Here is a 19,353-nt window from a genome sequence, read left to right as displayed (position 1 = left end):
GCACTGATTAGCAGTGACAGAGTGTCCAAAGCATCTAAACCAGCATATCGAAATCCAGCACAGCATCAAAAATCCAGGTAACAGAGGCAAAAGATAGGGGAAAAACCCACGCCAAGGATGTCAGGTCTAACACACATGATTTATCATTCAAATATCAGCGTTAAACATATCTTAGAAATGTAACTATTTTTCTTAAAACACAGTGTTAGAAGTTCTCAAAATACACGGAAACTAAGAGGCCACTGGGGTGAGGTACGAGATGGGTCCTTGGTAGATCATGTTCGATCTTTACAGCCGTCCAGGTGTGTGCTAGTCCCCCCAAAATTCATGGCAAGAAGAACATGGATTCCTTAAACATATACAAATGCATAACATATTCATCTTTTCAGTTTTGGTATTCATATATTAATTCAGCCAACCACAATCTTCTGATTTAGTACGCTTAACTTCGCAACGGAAAGCTAATTCTAGGTAGCTGGAGAGCTACCAGTGTGCTCACGAGTTACTGGTTGGAGAAGCCTGCTCTAATGCAACCATTCTGGGAAATGGTCATGAATTATATATTCAGTGTGCCGGGGATCATATTCGAAGTGCTGGTGCACTTAGCACTCAGGTATTCGGAGGGGTGAAACGGTCCTCACATACAATATTTTCTTTAAAATAGTCCTGGGCATGGCCAGAAGAAATTATGCCCAACTATGGGGCATCTAGTAACATCAGTAAGTGAATGCTGGTTTAAGAATTTTGATTGGGGACAATACAACAGATCACACTAGAAAGCAGTTGGTGCTCTAATTAATTCAAATGTGGGAATCTTGGAGTCAGATAGCTTCATTTAAATGGTAAAAGTTTACAGTTGTGAACGTAAACTGTACCTTGCCTGTGTACAATTAAAGGAACCCAGAATTTTCTTTTACGGCCGCCACATTGGTAATAATTCTATCTTCTACACATAACGGAATCCCCAAGAAGTCAATGTATGTTATATGGTGTGAAAATATAACCTCCCCTCCCACAAACCAACCAATAGAAAGTGATGCCTGGCGAGTGAGTGTCTCCCTCCAAAACTGATTCAAAGGAGTTACCACCAGAGGACAGACCTCTGAAAGCCACTTTCAATCTCTGCTACCTGAGCAACATCCAGAAAGAGCTAAACACCAATCAAGAAGACAGATTTAAAGAACAGATTACTGATGAGAAATCTAAATAGCCGAGAAGTTGAGGTAATCAGGCAGCAAGTGAACGCTCTCAGTCCAACCAAGCAATCCGTATGAACATCAGACTAAGAACTGCAATGATCAGGGTCCCCATTTCTTGACCTGCACCAAGGACGCTGGTGAAGGAATCTAAACCAGAGACCCCTAAAAACAAACCTATCAATACCAAGAGCCATATAAAAGGCGACCATTTAAATGCACATTATCAGGAGACCTTTGCATTTACTAAACATGTAATGGAGCGTATGGGTGGAATTTGGAGCTGTGGTTGTATCATATTTACTGTTTAGGGTGTCGGTCTTGTAGTGGCGAGAAGCTGGAGGTGAAGGAAGAGGATACAACTTAAAGGCTAGAAAATTCACTGGCAAACATTTCCTGCCCACCTCTCCTTGCGCTGCTGAATAAAGGGACTGTACCTTCAACTCTGGCTTCGTCAGGCGTGATGGTGGCACATTTAACAGCTACGTTGTATTTCTGGGTTGCTAGTGCGGAATCAATGGTCACCTGGTCACTTGTCTGGTCTCGGTATGGAAGCCCAAGATCATAGTATTTAAGTTCAACAGCTACATTTGACAGGATGAGCTGGAACAAAACAACAACAAAAAACTTGTTTTGAACAAAGATTCGAAATACACATCAATTTCACTTACGGTTTAAATAGATATTGGACCACCAGGTAAAGACTTCTAACCAGAGAAGTAAACCGCTACAAGCAAGACACCAGCCCAAAGAACTCTACAAGTTATTAGCTGGTGGCCTTGCTAATGCTGCAAGCGATTCAAGTGACCCAGCAGTCATATCAAACCCTTCACTCAAGCAATGCAGATACCACAGTCAAGCCAGATTTCCAAGCCTACACCAACTGGTAACCTTGCCACTAGGATTTCCCAGAAGACTTGAAGCTGCTTACGGGGCTATCAATTCATTCCTAAAAATCCACCCTGAAGAAGCGGGTGTGCCAAACAGCCTCCAAATGGGCCTGTGAAACCCACGGCGCCTGCACCCCTGTCATCCCTGCTAACCCAGAGCACTGGCTCCATTCAGAAGCACAGATACAGCCCCGACAGGAAAAAGCAAGAGGGTAAACAACAGCACACTGCACAGTGAACTGTAAGAGCTTAACATCTACTGGTCTGTCAATGTCATTTTGCAACGCTTCTCAAAATTTGGATTGGAAATTACAGGTCACATGAGAATTCCATGGCTTGAGAGACCTTCTGCAGAGCTCGGTTTTAGCAAGTAGGCAAGAGGGTTAAATCCCAGTAAAAAACCGTGCATACATGCATTTACTTCAGGTGTGTGTTCTCCTAGCTGGAAAGGTCACCGAGTTAATGCAGCTATCGTCAAGAATTGTGAGCAACATTCACATACTCCGACTGTAGTGCAAGGGATCAATACACCCACCCCAAACATCTGGGTGCAATTTAAATGCCACAGGTTCAAATCCGAGGGAAGAAGGCTTTAGGGCTGGCAGGGGTAATTTGATGCTGCAACTTGGTACATCAGTGGTGTTAGGTGCACGTTGTTGGAGGGAGTTGTAAATGTGAACCTGTTAGCCGACTGTGCCCCTATGGTAGGAGGAGAAGATGCATAGAGGTGGGGTGTGGCAATGGGGTGAAGGTGTGTGGTACTGTGGTTATATTAGGTGACAGTACAGTTGAGGAGACATGGCTGTGATGAGACACAAATGGTGAATTTACGGTACTGTGAGGAATTTATGGCGCGGTTGGTAGTGGGCTAGGGGTTAGTTATTGTACTGCTACATAGGTGGTAGCTAAGTGTTGCCCGAGGAGGTTTGCTGGGATGATGCATATTGGTGAAAGGCAGTATCAAAATCATTTTTGGTATTATGATGTATACAGTGGTAATGCAGTGTTGAGGAGGTAGCGTGGTGCTGCGAGGGGTAATTTATTTGCAGAACAATTGTGGAATTGGAGAATATGAATTGTGATGATGGCAGTGAAGTACTTTCAAGACGACAAAAAAGAAAATTGGTCAAAAAGTAACATCTGCTGTTTGTAGAGGTTTTAGACATGGCAGAAGCGCCATAAAGGTTGCTACAGACGTGACATTATATATCACTCTGCAGGTGAGCTCCATACTCCGATTATTGTGGGACATACTTCCAGACTCAGGAAGACCTCATCATAAGCCCTCCCTGCAGGCATTTAAAACTACATTCTATAGATTTACACGTGTGAAAAATATCACGACCATCGAACTAACCTAGCTGCAACAGCACGCAAAACAAATACCAGGAAACGTACGCACATACGTCACACTGCCATTCCAGGTCAGAGAACCCCTCCAGCTCACAAAGTTCTAAATAACGATCCTATCCGCTAACCTGGCGCAATGCTCCCTGGTGGTGGTTCCTCTCCGCTACTGCCTCATAGGAAGGTGTCCATTAGATCCAGGTTCCTTAATATCCTTCTTAGTCTCAAACTCTAGTCATGGCGAGTGGAGGACCAAAAAGAATAGGACAAACAATAACTAGTGCATGTGCACGATGCTAACTGGTCCTTCCCTAGCAAAGTTTGGGGTATGGCCACCTCCAGACGCTATTATCCCTTTCCCATCCTGGGCTCAAAGTGGCATCAAGGTGTGCCAGGCTACCTGCTCTGCACAGCTGCTTTATGACATACTCTGGTTTTGACTACTTTCTAAAGAACACAAATATAAAGCACACCACAGCAATGCCCATTCAATAAGAGGATCAGTGTAACCAAACTATGGCCATGCACAACGCCAGGGTATGTTGGCAAACCCTTCTTATCCAAAGAAGTACTGCACATAGTAGGGTCTAGGGAAAGCTGGCAGGCGAATGCAAATTATATAATGCAGACAACCATCAATCAAATCACAGACCTGATCACTGCACTAATTGAACTCTGTACTTCTGAGAGGGCTATTAAAGGTGCATCCACATTACTCTTCAGATTATACCCTACATTACCTTTTCCTTGATGAACTCCCAGATGATACGGGTCATCTCATCCCCATCCATCTCCACCACTGGGTTTGCCACCTTAATGCGATTATCGGCATCTAGTAGAAAGGTACAAGAACATTAGACAGCTATGAATTGAGTTTCATCAAGTGAAAGATGCTCCTCCTGAGCTACTGCTATTAAAGATGTAATCGTAACCACATTGGACAAGTTTACATTTGTGGCAGCCAAACAGAAGATTACCGGCAGTGAACACCTCAGTGCATCAGGCACATCTGCCGGCTGTAATGTAAGAAATGCTATGTCAATGTGGAATGCCCTACCAGGTAGTAATTACCAGCCATAGCTGCAATGCCCGTATCAGCAAGTTAATAATATTAGTAAAGAGTCTCCCCGAAACCATTTGATTTTTATCACTCAAATATAAATTTTAAATATATATTGGAAATGGAACCATTTTTCTCCAAACATCAGCTAGGAGCTCTGAAAAAAAAAAAGACATATTTCCATTTCAAGCACATGCTTTTCACTGTTGGCATACATATTTTAATTCAATCAAGCATAAGCCAATTTGGTTCCCTGGCCTGCTCAAAGGAGAGCTACTTTCAGCAAGTTGAAGTGCTACCACTAGCTTACGAGCTACTCTTTGAAGTAACCTTGAAGTAGCCTGCTGTTTAGCATTGGCAAAAAGGCATTTCGCTTTTTGTTGACACTGCCTAGGATAGGTAAAAAGCATTAGCAAAGCCAAGTGGTCAAAAATGTAAGATGTCGTAGGGAAGATGAGGACCAGTGGTGTGGGTCTTTCTATTACGTGTCCTCTCCACCCTGGTCACTAGCATTATGGTGCATTCCACACTACAGACTACAAGCGTAGAAGAGCCCGTACAGAGTCAGGGTTGAAGCATAAACATTAGATAGCAATGCCTACCAATGAGAAAAATACGCTAGAAGCCAAACAAAACCTAAAACTGGCATTTAATACGCTGCATGTTGCTCTAGCTCTGTGGATAGGAGTGTTGGGGACTCAAGGGCATCTTGGAAGTCACAGCAACTTGAATTTCAACATGGTTAACTGGCAATCATTTACTTGGATGGAAACTAGATCGGAAAAAAATGGGGAAAAAAGGCAACATCAACTTTTAGGTGCTACACAAATGGAACTTAAAAAGCACATGAAGCACTGGAAAGACATGATCATTCAAGAGCTATATCTCATGAAGACAAACAATATCTTCCGATACCAAATTAAAACCGAAAGAACCACAGTAATTAACTGTGCTAACTGGCTTCGTATCGGCAATGGTTTTGACGGACCTAGGTAGGGAACACAATCCATAACAAAAATACAATTTCTTTCTCCCGCTGCTCACAGCAGGTTCTCTTATTTCGATTATATCCTTACTCATCAGACCCAGGCGGGGGCTTTCAGGGCTGCGGCACATTATGTGAGAGGGATCTTGGACCATTCCCCGGCAGGAGTCCGGCTAACTGGGCCTACATTTGATACCATCTCATTCCCATGATGATTAGACACATGGCTTCCCCGGGACAGAGGTATCAAAGAAAAGCTTAGCACCACTACAGACCTTTATTTTTTTTCAAGAGAACCAAGGAACGGTAAAATGTGCCTGTGATCCATGGGTAGCATTCAAGAAAGTTATCCCGGGGCATGGGAAAACATTAAAAAAAAAAAAAAAAAAGTGAATGCTAGGCCAGAGAAAGACATAGCACCCATATAGCGGGACCCACCTGTGTCATTAATTACACCTCTGTCAAACCTGCAGGCCTTAGCAGAAAACGAGGCACGCAGTCATGCACTGGCATTGCAACGCTGATCATATGATGTGGTAGATAAGGCCAACAAACTCTTGGCCTGGCTTGAAAAGAAGAACAGAGACCGCTCCTGGTGTTGGGAGTTCCGATATGCAATGTATGATGAGCAATGTTTAATCCAAAACTAAACCACATTTTTAACTCCTTTCCATTTAGTCCATCCTTGAATAATCAGGTACAGTGAAAGGAATGGAGTGAACAAAGAACATGGCTATAGGCTATTTGTGGAGATTCTGTAATGACAATTCACGCATGTGATCACAATTTTTGCACTCTTCCCAAACAATACATTTCCCAGTAATAGAACAGATCTGAAGAAAGACTATTCTGCTTGCATTCTACAAAGAGACTCGCCCATCAAAACCCAGTATGTGGTGAATTGCAGGCCAAGCATTTGAATGCTTGAACTTGAATAATTTGTACATTGAGGGAATAAATCCCTTGTCCACAGTTAAGATCAAATATTTCCTTGTTGAATAGGGCACTCCGCACTGAAGAGTGAACACCCAACTGCACCGCTCCCTCCACCAGCTCACCCACTTTCACATTAGGTAGTTAAGAGTCTAGAAACGGCAGGCAAACTATGGGACAAGGATATTGTTATAACGAAGGAAAATCCCCAACTTGTATGAGAAGATTTGACATAACTAAGAACTCTGGAAACCACGCAAAACAAACCGGGATATTCTTACTACCTAGCAATCAGAGCTGGAATCTTTTAGTTCGGATGCAAAAGAGCTATATTGTGGGACGGCATTGTATGCCACCGGATTGCCACAAAGGGCAGAGAGGAAGAGGAGGGATGAAAGAGAACTATGATAGGAGAAGAGTAAAAAGGAGAGAGGTAAAGAATGAGCCATGAGAAACCAGTAGCATCGCACATGAGGGAGCAATAGAATCTTAAAGTCTATCCCTCAAGGGATGAGGGAGCAAGGAGTTCAGCAGAAGGGTAAAGGAGGTAAAAGTGAGAGACCCGACGGATAAGGGTTACAAGAGTACACAGAGCCAGATAGAAATCATGTTGGACAGGCACAGTAGACAGAACTTGGAAGGCAGACAGCGACTCCATGCTCACCCGCCATACATCTTTAAAATCTATAGACCTAATTCTCATCTAGTCTTATCAATTACTGACTTAGCTGTGAGTCTTGTAGGTACAAGGACCAACTGACAGTTGGAACCACTGTTCCCTAGGTGACCAAGCTTCTGAAAGACAGATGCTTCAATGATCTGTCCTTCAGATGGTAAAGCTTGGCATTAGCCCTCATTTAACCTGGTGCGGCCAAGACAAGAACCACAGCAAGGGAGGGCCTTTTAAAGCTAAATACCTCAAGTCATAGTCGGGGTCAGGCAGCATCCTACTCTTTCATTCCAGGATTTCTGGAGCAAAACCTAGAAGAGATTTCTCAGACAAAGGACTTGGGACAAGTGCATGGATTGCAGCTCCGAATGGACCCTTTCAGATATCCTTATGATGGTGTAATGCTCTGTGCGATAGCTATGCTGTGGGTTTTGTTTTAGGAAAAAGGTTATTCACATACACAAAACCAATAAAACAGGTATTAGGGAATGTACAAAACAGGAAGGGGTAAATGTATGGAGAAAGTGTACCCCAATGTGGAGTTTCTAGATTCCAGTTTAAACTGCTAATCGGTATGGTGAGCCTTTACATTTGCATCCCTGGTTTGGTTTGCACTCTGGGGGGATTGGTGCATTCCAATTTCCATGCCACCAGGTCCATGCCAGCAGATCTAACTGCATTATCCTTCATCAACCTCTGAAGGGGAAGTTTCCCACCATGGTAACGGATATACTGCTGCTGACCAAAGTCTTTTGGCCATGTGGGTCTTACTTCCCACACAAAGTCAGGGATCGATTTCACTACCTCGACCTCTTAGCATCCACTATGCCATCACGGTCACAGTGAGTGTAAATGGACTTATCGAATAATGGCTCACATATTTTTCAAATTAATGTATAGGTTTTACACAGAAACAAAAACATTCAACAATTCAAAAACAACTGCAACATTGCTATATGATGGTGATGTCAGCTGAGCTTGGTCGATAATTATGTTTGCTGTACCATGAGCAGTCTTATCCAATTAAGTTTTAGGGGAGCTGGATTGATGCCGTGCCAAGACTGCATACAGAAGATGGTCATACACCCCTGGCCTTTTCTGAACTGATGCGCAGTCCATGCCATTCTCTAAAGCTCTACAGTGATAAACTGGAGAAAAACTCAAAGCTTTTTTTTTTTTATTCCTAAAAGCAGCATTGGTCTTCTGACTAGGAGTGGTGTCAACGCTTTTGCTCCAATCTTCCACACTATAGTGCTTCTCAATTTTACCTGGTGAATATGATTCAGGTTGGCCTGTAATGTTCCGAGCAGGACAAGAAAGCAGAAGATTTGAATTTAATATGGGCCACTTGTGGTACCGTGCCGGTGTACCACAGCTGCTCCCAATAATTGCTAGTCCTATGCCCAGGGACAATTTGTCCTCAATGCTGAATATTGGTTTGATGCACCTATACTACATTGTATTGCTTTGTACTGAAAGGGCGGACTATACAGAAATAGTTTTATTAAAATGTTCATAATAATTGATTCTTGAAATGTCACAGGGCAAAATGTGTTCCACCAAACGACTCCGGAAGATTTTCACTGAAGCTCGAGTAATAAAATTCTGATTAAACTATTTCTGGATATCAAATCCTTCCAAAACGAAGATACATAAAGTAGTACAGGCACACCAACAGATATTAAGCACCAAAGGAAAACAGATGGCCCTTGGCCAGACCCTCTCCTATGGTGGACACTCCTATGAGATTTTTCCAGTGACGTAGCAGAGAGGATTACCATAGATATTTAGCAGTTTCAATCTTCTACACTTGCAGGCCTAAGGAGAGGCTTGGTTGGGTAACTTCTATTGTGAACCCTAGCGCATTGATCTCGTCCTTGAAGAACGTAATTTGTTTATTCTTGAGAGTATTTATCTTTCGCTCTCCGTTGTGCTTGAAGGATGTTCTGGGTACGAGGCAACCCAGTAGGACTGAATCATCAGTATAAAGTAGAAGTGGTATTTTTACCCCTTCCACACGCTCCGGTTATTAGCTGAAAATGCAACCCAAAGAGTTCTGAAAATGCCCCTAATTTGAATTTATGTTGTAACAGGAAGGTTCTAAAAACACCTTTCATAAAACAAGTATAAAGTCGCAAAACCCTTGTATCATGGACAGTGAAATCACAAAAGTGGACTTTACGTGTAGACTGCTAAAACAATTCACACGCATCCCTTGCGAATACATCGAGCACTGGCAAAGCTAATAATTGGTCAATGGAACCTATTGGGTTTGGCAATTGCTTTTGGCGGGGCTGTACAGTGTTGTGACACACACTGGCCTGCACACACATTGGAGAGGCAAACTCTGAAGTGATTCGCTCTGGGCACCTCGCTGATAAAAGGCATGGCCACTGGGCACTTTCTTTGTGCAACTTTATCAGGGTAACCGATGTTGAACAAACAATTTGCGAGTAGAGCACCTTTACCCAATATCCTTGCTGCATACCAGAATCCTTGAAAATAATGAAGACAAAATGTTCAGTATACATATGCCACTGGAATGCCAGAAATAAAAAGTATTGTCGGAACATGTGATGTTTGTGCTCGGATCCACGCAGAAATGTTTGTGAAACAGCACAAAGTACACTGCCACGCCAGTTTAGCAAGATGCATTGAAATTAAAGTGGAAACAGTGTCTTGAATAAACAAGCAATGGGGCAGGAAGGGGCAGTAAAACAGGAGGGAAAGAGATGGCCGATGTGCACTCGCAAAGGCTGGTTAAAGAAAAAAGGTAGCTACCAAGGGAGAAACAGGGGAAGGAAACAAGTACTTGGGCCATGCTCCATGGGTGGGTTCAGCAGAGGAAGCAGTCACGTGCTGACCAGATACAAGCAGGCATAGGAGAGTGACAAAGCTAACAAATGGGAAGTGATGTACAGGCTGTAAGCCAGCAACAGTAAACAAAATATCTTGAGGAGACAGCCCATCTACTGTCTCGTCGAGACCTAAAAATGTGCTTGCATGTACACCAGCAATACACTAACAGTTGTGTATAATATAACCTGCACATTATGGCTCAAAATGACGTACCCAGATTTATCTCTACAAAGTCTACAGAGAACCTAAGCAAATGATGCAATCTCTCTTGTACAGAGCACCAAAACCTTAAACAACTCGAACTTAATACAATCCTGAAAAGAATCCACCAACGTTACAGGAAAGTCAAGCACACCAGCAACAGGTAACTACCAACCGCAAAGAACAAGATGCCAAATGGTAAAGTACACACACACACACACAAAGAAAAACAAATTCCTCATACTGTACAAGGTAATCTGGGTTATCCAACATCCATTGACGAAGTAGAAAAGATCCAATTATCACCATTCAAACAAACTTGACCTTTAACATCTGGCACACCAAACAATCTGATGCAACCCAACTGCCAATCAGCAATTAAGCCAATCCCTGTGATCAAACACCACGTGATATGGAAGTGTGTGCACAGTAACTAAACTGTAACACAGGAGGTAGCACCCTTTCTATGGAAGGCTCGCTGCCATCACAGAATAAGTAATCTGGGATTAGCGCAAGGTAAATTAAATGCTGGGCATGCGCAGACTGCAAGGCCTGAAGAAAGACATGGACACTAGCATGGTTAGAAAGTAGAGTTTAGACACACATGCCCAAATCTCATTTTAGAAGCAGAAACGCAGGACTGTGTGACGCCTGTGAGGGATGGGTGTGTTGGCCTCTTGCATGAGTGTCCTCCCGGAGACTGGTCTGCCCTAGGAAGTGTGCTCATTAAAATAAACTTAATTTTGGCATTCTAACAGTCACACTGGATACATTAAAACGAGGGACTTTACAGCACAAGATGTGTTCTAGAAATTTAGGCGGTTGTGCCGAATACTGCCCATTGTTATTTCAACTGTAAATTAGAATGAACGACAAGCACTTTTCCTCGCGTTGTCTAGCTCACTTCCTTGCACTGCATGCGCTGTTGTGCAGCGATTCTCCCTCTAGTATCCGAGGCAACCAGTATGCCCACGAGTCAACTTACTGAACACACGACGTTTTCCGCAGACGCGCGTAAGGTTAAAAAGAGAGCAGCGCCTGAAACTTTTACTTTGAAATCACGCACGGGTTACTGAGGAAACAGTCTGAATGGGCAGCGATCCACCCCGAGGCAGGAGAAACTAGTTTCACTTAATCAACAAGCCGCTACCTTTGAAGGTCATTCACAGTACACCTGCGCCAAGGACTTCTGCAAGACGAAGGACGTCCCCCTATTACCGTGCCAAGTTCATGGACGTCCGACCTCTCATTCAAGTGCCCGGATAAAGGACCCACCCACGCTCCCCCCTTCAAATGTAAGGACGAAAGATTCCCCGCTTCCCCACCGGGAAGAAAGACGGCCTCCATCGAAGCACAGGTTAGAAAGTTCCCCAAGGGAGATCATTCCAATTCATGACAATGAATGAAACGCAGCCCTCTTTACCATACACGTCCAACGCCAATTCATTCTAAGATACTAGTGATCTTGGTCGACTCAAATGCATGCACTTAACTCTGAGTAGACACAGACCCCCGCCCCTACGGAACGTGGCTGCCCCGTGATGCAGACATTGGTGCACGTTTTCTGTAACAAGAGCTACATGTTCAACGAAATCATCCCGCGCTACTAATATAAGTGACGTAGTTTTGGCCACCCCATCCAATAGTCCGAAGTGAACACATCAATGCATCAGGCTGGGCTACCAGCAGTAGTATTCTCTAAATGGATATGGCTGCACCCCCTGGCACCAAGTTATGAAAAAGTGCTCAGACTCCAGGATCGAAACAAAGTGTTTTTTTTTTTTAAAACATTGCACACCATTGAACAAGTGCACACACGCACGAGTTTTATTTTATTATGTGCATTTATGTAGCACTCAGACCCCCGAATGGATAATTGGAGAAGTAGGAACAAAATCAGAGGTTACAGAAGTTCAGCGGCCTAGAACGGAGCAGGTGTCCTAGTGTCCCACCACCAATACTTCAAGAGGCAAACAGCCAACATGCCTGGTGTGCTTCCCTGGTCGAACACTAGTCATGTAGACTGTCGCAATGTCAGGCAGAGGGGTCCAATTCAGTGAGCGTTCTCTTGGTGGGCAAAGCAGGGCCACCTTTCAGAGTGGAGCACAGAAGTCATAACCTCACACTGGGAAATAAAAAACTTTAATGAATACCAGCAATCTCGGTCTGAATGCATCAAGTCCTAGATAAATGAAACAGGAACCTCCTCTTGGATGTATTGAAGTGGTCAGCAAACACTTAGCTTGTGTCATTCTACTGCTGTGGCAGGTATAGCTCAGCAGCATCAGAGTACGCGGGATTAGAGAGAACACTAATGGGGGAGGTCAGTCAGCAGAACCATGTAGACACTGAAGAGGTCAAGCTCTAGCAGTCCATAAGGGATACAGCGGGTAGATAACGGAGGGTCACCACCTTGTGGGTGCTGAGGAAGTATGCCACTGCCCATCACTCAGTTCCTTGGGAAGCTACTGATACCAGAGTCAGTGTAAAGGATGCTGCAATTGGTTGTAGAAGGCCGCTGAGGCAGAGAAGAATGATCAACGCACACATATGGTCCAATTCTCTGGTTAGAAACGTTTTTCTGAGTAGCCATAGGGATAATCAGTAGGGACAAAACTGGTACTACATGTCATGTCCGAAATGCCTATTAATTACAGTCTTCATAGCTAACATCTCAAACTGCTGCTTCCGGTTCAATTCAAATTTCAAAACCGAACAATGTTTTCCAGATCGTTAACCTCTAGGACTTCAAATTAATTGCAATGGATTAATAAAGGTGTCACATTCTAATTGAAGTAACAAGACTTCTTTACACAGCTAACGGTTAACCTGTCGCTGGCTTTGAAACCAATAATAAAAAAAAAAAGTTACATTTTATATAAAAACAGCCAACAAAGAATCTACTCTGCATAGCAGCACTACAACATCAACAAGACCCTTTGACAAATCACCACATGTACAAATAAAATACATTATTCAGATGACACTTAAAGGGATGTCATGAAACAATGGGCCAGAAGGGGCGTGGCTACAACAAGAGGATTTGAATTAGCAAACGACTGGCTAGTTTGTTCACAAGCAAAGGGGCAATTCTTATATTTTAAAGCAATACTTAAACCAGAGGTCAATGATGGCAGCAATAAGAAGGCTGCACAGTGGATGTGCAAAATACCACCCCCTCGAACAGCTGAATGAACTCTGACCATACAGGTGCCCCATTGCATACTTTGCAGTAAATCCCTTGAGAAATACCAATTAGGGGGGGTTGGAGGGGGGTAACTTAGGATCCGCTCTTCATAAAGATCTGTAACCCTAGCAAATAAATAAATAAGGCCTCCCATGTTGCCCAGATTAACAACTGGGAGATCATGCTATGTGGAACCAGCGGCTAAATAAAGGCGATGGGGGAGACGAAAGGCAGGATGAGCAATCCACAAAAGGGATATGCAGATTTGAGGGCACCTAGGAAAGGATTCTGGAAAAATCTTAAGAAATGCAACACAAACATGACAGTCTCTGTCCTGGATCAACTTAAAATGAAACTTGATGTAATCCCATCCTAATAAACACTCCGAAGGCTAACTGATGGGCAGGCAGAACAGCATCCTTGGAGAAAAACGCGTATCACCCCAGAAAAGATTTTCCATCCAAAATACAGCGAGAAGTCTACAATCATCTGCTAGGAAGTAAAGGAAGACAGGCAAACCAGGATTGTGAGAAAAGGATAGTCTGATTTAAGGAAGGCACAGAAAGGCCAGGACCAAAATAAACATTGTGGAAAGCGCCAAAATTAAAAGAACAAAAGAAGGTTCACCCCGTGCATTTATAAAAACCATAGCAGATGAACGCAAAGGACGTCCGGACCTAAAGATCAAACTGCAAACTATGCAGGCTAAGCAAATGATACGGTTGGGGTGTTGGGTTTATCCAAGATTGGATTGAATCGAGAGCTGTGCCAAGAGTAACCATCTCGCTTTACAAGCATGCAACGAGCTGAACACTATTTAAACCAAAAAGCGGCTTAGCTACTGTGCCAAGAAGTAGTCCACTAAAGTCAATATTTCTTATTAGCAGATAGATCGTAGGGGGTGTGGGGGAGAAGAACAACAGTTGGTCAGATATATATCTAGCGTTCCCACCTCCTCTGTGGCGGATACTTCAACTTTTATGAGAATAATGTGTGCATTCAGTGAAAACGAAACCTTCCGAAACTAAAACAGTCAGATGTTGGATTACTGTCTAAACTATTGGGGTTACATTTCACAGATCTTTTAATGTCTGTAAAAATATATGTACTTCCTTTCAGCGAGTCCTCTTCATCAACTGGTCCATTGTATCATTTGCATTTTTCTTCCACCCTCTACAGCATACAGGCTGGGAATGGAACAGACCACTGAAACCATTGGCTCATTTCACTGTTCGTGGTGGTATTCTTTTCTTTCACGAGGAGCACTTCTGCACACAAAGTAGTTCCCTTATGTTCCATGAGTTACAAAGGCAATGTGTGCTTTCTGAGATCAAAAATTTTGTTGTTGTTACCAGGTAAGTTTTTTTTAAACAAAAATATTGGCGCGGTTCTTGCCCCTTACATGACAAAACAAAAAAAGTTTCATAAAAACCATAATAAAACAAAACAAACGTCGACAAACCCAAAAGGCTGGCAGCCAACTCCAGAGCAATTGGCTTTTCCAATGCTTTTGTCTCCTGTCCAAGATCTCAGAGGTCAAATCTCAACAGTAAAACATGCAGACGACATTGCTTTGACCTCTGGCGCCAATAATCTAGCAGATTTGTTCAACGCAGATTACAGTTTACAAAACACGCTGATATGTACTGCGTGGGAAATGGAGGACGTGGTTACCAACTACAATCCAGAAACGCTTGCCAAACCGGGAAGGAGGATCCTCACATTGTGACAGAACAATATTTAGGTGGCTCCCACCGTTTCCGATAACCCTCGGACAGGACTCCTGGCGCGGAAGATACCGCAGCCGAGATTTTGTGATGAGCAACAGGTGCCATGGCAAAACGACAACTGATGACTGTAGATGCAAAAGTTAGTGGTGAAGTCGACTTCTTAATTATATCTACATTTCAGAAAATCAATGAGATCCCGCGACATGATCCGCCTACCACCTTTCAATTACGTACTCAAAATAGGTAAATAAACAGACCAGGGCACTGCAGACAGCCGTGCGAAAGCAACAAATAGTACACAGTCTAATGTGCATTTACTGAACGACCGATTCTGACACCTCACATCGGCAGGAGCTAGAGCTCACTAATCTGGAGGTGCTTCGGCATACAAGGGCAAATCTAAGCCATCTATGCGCGCCTGTATACGTGCATAACGTGAAAGCAGCTGGTAAGTAATGGATAGCGGTAAGCCGTGGAAGGGCCGGGCGGATCAGGGACGCACACAAGGTGGAAGGGTGTAGGTGGGTGGATGGCGCTCTCTTTACGTAAAACCCAGGGAGTCAACGCTCTTATCTAATGTTGAGGCTTCCAATACCCCTTGTTTCAAAAGAGCAGCGCTGCCCGCCATTCATAAAAAGACATGAAGAACGGTGGTACCCAGCACCTGACAACGTCCTCATGAACAAGTTCGCTTGTTGGCAAGAGGCACAGGGCTAACCGGTGTCTGACGCCGCTGCCCTTCAGCTCACCCCCACACCCCCAATAAGTGCCTAAAAAGATTTCCATATGCCAGAGGGCAGGAAGTTTGGATGCGCTTGGTTTGCCATTTAGATTTAAATAGTCAATGTTAATTTCACCCACCCCCTTCGCACCAGACGCCCACAGCGTCACAGCTCACTGTGTAAAGCAGAAACTGCTATTAATAGGTGAGCTGAGCTCCCTGCCCCTCCCCCTTTCCTCCCCCTCTGCAGGGGTGGGGGGCTGCCGGCAAGGAACATGCTTAGATATCCACCAGAAGAGCGCAAGTATGTAAAAGAGGCACAGTAAATGAATACGCGTCCAGGGTTACGAGATTACTGAAGGACATTAGCTCAAAACAGAACCAGCAACACCCCAGCCAGCCCTCCCCCGTTGAAGGACAAAGGGTTTCAGGAGGCGCAGCATTCTAGGAATGAGAGCGCTTAGTGACGGCGATCAGTGCTGGGGCTTCCACTAGACACTCTAAAAAACACTCAAAGAAAGGCGAGGACCACTCTTCAATCTCTGGTGCAGGCCACAACTTTTCAGGAAGGTCCCATAGGGACCAGTGAGGGTTCACATAGACACTGGGAGAAATGAGTTAACGATCCTAACGGAAGGCAGACTTGGATCGGGGAGGGGGCCAACCAGAATTAAAAATCCCCCAGGGAGCGTTATAAAGAGGGGGTACAAGTAGAATTAAATATTTATTCACCATCACCGGGGCCACAGGGCTCCTTCAAGGTCAGACCCGAGGAAAGGAAGGGCACAGCCTCTGGCGAGGGCCCAGACCCGCAACTGGCAGCAGTCTGGTGCCTACCGTCTGGAAAGGGAGAACTAGGGCGTTGAAAGTCATTGAAATAGTGACATTTAGGAAGCTGGTCACCCATTAGGGTCCCCGTACCCCCAAAATAGTAGGCTGGAAGTGCAGCTAAGTCGCAGGTCCATAATTAGGGGGATTCAGATAGATTTGCTATAGCAGAAAGCCTGTGCGGCGATTACATGATCTCCTGGTCTACCCCTGCGTACACTTAGTGCGCTCCATTGACTCGCTGAATGTACTGCACACGGCGCACTGACCCCGAACCCCCACCCGGCACAGCACACGCTGTACCCACATAGTCACAGCACCTACATCCCAACAACTGATCTCTCGTTGCCCTACTGACTGTCACAGAGCACTCGTCCACATTGCCTGTGCCCGCTATGTACAGTGACTGCGCCGATGCCCTCACTCCCCGCTGATACTCGTACAGCTCCATTATCCTTTAATACTCACAGTTCCTACGCTGCTGTGCCTGGCTCACGGCGGGTCCCAGGGTGCCCGCGCTCTTGTTAAGAACACCGCTGGCATGGGCTCTGCTGCAGACGGAGTGTAGTCCTCGGAGGTAGCCGGCCATCCTGCAAACAGAGCGGGGCACGGAGCTGTGGCTGCTGCACGCGCGCAAGGGGAGAGGGAAAAGAAGGAAACTACGGCCGCTTCAGTTCCTTTAGCTCTCGGCCTGCGCGCGCCGCTGTAACCGGCTTCAAGGGCACCACGTCACCACCTTGTCTTCCTATGGGAGTGCAGGAGGGGTGCACGCGCAGTTCAGTGGCTGGGCGCCTCGTCGTACCCTCAGTCTCTTCTCGGTCGTCACTCAGGCGTCGCATTTCATTCATTCCTCTCTCTGCGCGTGACCGGCTCAAGGGCGGGTGGTAGCGCGTTGCTTGGCTGGTTTGCTCTCTAATTTAGCCCGTCGTACGGCTGAGGGAGATAAAATAATAGTGGCTACCCGTGGACACCGCATCAATCGTTCAGCTAGATCGATTCCCACTGGCAAGGCGAGATAATTGTTCCCCACACAGCTGGCAAGTTGTCAGTTGCCCTACGTGTGACATTTCCATGTGTGCGATGTGTTGTGTGGCATTTCAAGGCTTATGTGTGACACTTTGATTCACATTTTCTTTTCAGTGAATTACACCCTATTGTAATAGGTTTGCATGATTGTCTGGAGCACTCTAAGTGGAGCAAATCAAAACTATTGCAAATATCCTTTCCAATTTATTACAAAACACACAGCATAAACATGAATAGCAAAAATTCAAGGTTAGAAATGTACAATGCCACCATACAGCACGAGTCACATTAGTTAGTCTAATAGGTACAATACATTATACAGTCAACACAGATGGTAAAAGATCAGACAGTATTTGATGTACAGAAAAGTACACTGCATGTCTTTGTATAACACGTCCAATCAAACAGCACAGCCAACACGTTTCATCTTACTAGACTTCCTCAGGACTGTAAAGACACAACAACAAAATACCGCCAGCCAATGGTCACTTATTAAAATAATTTTGATTGTGTCGTTACAGTTGTTAGAAATGGGGTGTCTGGTTGGCTAGGGTATGCACCTAAGTCCGGCAGAACCTACCACTCTAGTCAGGGCAACTCGGAGCATGACGAGGCCAACCGCACATCCGGGAAGCAGCCCCAAGGGGATTTAGTGGTTAATCTGAGTGACAGACAACTGACAGAAGACGAATTTAAGGTCTTGAATAGAGGTTTGGGCTTTGTTCCATCAAACAAAGGGGACACATTTCTGATCAAACAAGAACTGGCATGTTTCTTTTGAAAGATTTTTCTTCCAAGATAAACTAAGAGAGAGCTGAGAAGATGAATCAACGAATACCGGTCTAAAAACACGGTCGACCTTCAACCCACCGACACATCTAATTCCCTCTCAGGTCTCCACGTTTGAGAAAGCGGTCTTGGGAGATGTGTACAGTATATGCGAGACCAACAAGAGAAACTTTCAGAACCTACTGAAACGAGAACAACTAGCGATACAGACATTGTCTAACGACAAGACAATCGTCATAAAACCAGCCGATATGGGGGGAGCTACTGTCATCATGGATGTGTCCTCCTATCGTGCTGAGTGCTTATGACAACTTGAGAATAAGCGTTTCTAGAAGACCCTTAAAAATGGATCAATTGAAGAGACTTTCTTTGGAGATCAAAAGTATGGTTGATGAAGCTAAAGAGAATGCTTGGATTATGAGCCAAGAAGCATCTTTCTTAATTACTTCCTATCCTACCATTCCATACTTTTACGTTTTGCCGAAGATACATAAAGAGCAATGACCACCTCCCGGACGACCCAATATCTCCGGTATTGGCTCTATCCTAGAAGCCCTTTCCACATTTGTGGACCATTTCCTTCAGCCTTTGGTGGTGGAGATGCCAACGTACATACAAGATACCAAAGATCTTCTGAGGCTTCTTTCTGAGACCCCGTTTGATGAAACTCAGGACTACCTGGTCTCTTTCGATGTTGAGTCGCTATATATTTGTATCCCGCAGGATGAAACATTGGCACCGATACAGATTCTGCTCACTGACAGAGACATGAATACCATTACTCCAGTACATTTCATCATGGCTTGTGCTCGTCTTGCCATGAAAGAAAACTTCTCTAAATTTGAAGAGGAACTGTATCTACAGACATCAGGGACATCCATGGGCAATGTTTTTGCGCCCAGTTTGGCGAATTTGTAAGTACATCACTTTG

At 44.5% G+C, this 19,353-nt stretch overlaps 1 protein-coding gene across 1 annotated transcript in view; it reads right to left on the bottom strand.

The window, feature by feature from the left end:
* IDH2 (isocitrate dehydrogenase (NADP(+)) 2) overlaps positions 1 to 17,465 on the bottom strand; it is a 45,246-nt gene extending 27,781 nt beyond the window's left edge. The window contains exons 1-3 of the mRNA XM_085644408.1: positions 17,076 to 17,465; positions 4,174 to 4,265; positions 1,634 to 1,799 (exon numbers count right to left, since the gene is read on the bottom strand). Coding sequence (XP_085500534.1) covers positions 1,634 to 1,799; positions 4,174 to 4,265; positions 17,076 to 17,196 — 379 coding nt within the window. The 5' untranslated portion in view covers positions 17,197 to 17,465. The remainder of the gene's footprint in view (positions 1 to 1,633; positions 1,800 to 4,173; positions 4,266 to 17,075) is intronic.
* Positions 17,466 to 19,353: the final 1,888 nt, after the last annotated feature.

Source organism: Triturus cristatus, chromosome 3_1 (genome assembly GCF_964204655.1).
Source record: "Triturus cristatus chromosome 3_1, aTriCri1.1, whole genome shotgun sequence".
Lineage (NCBI taxonomy): Eukaryota > Metazoa > Chordata > Amphibia > Caudata > Salamandridae > Triturus > Triturus cristatus.
Note: the sequence above shows the minus strand (reverse complement) of the source record. Positions and strands in the feature narration are given on the sequence as shown.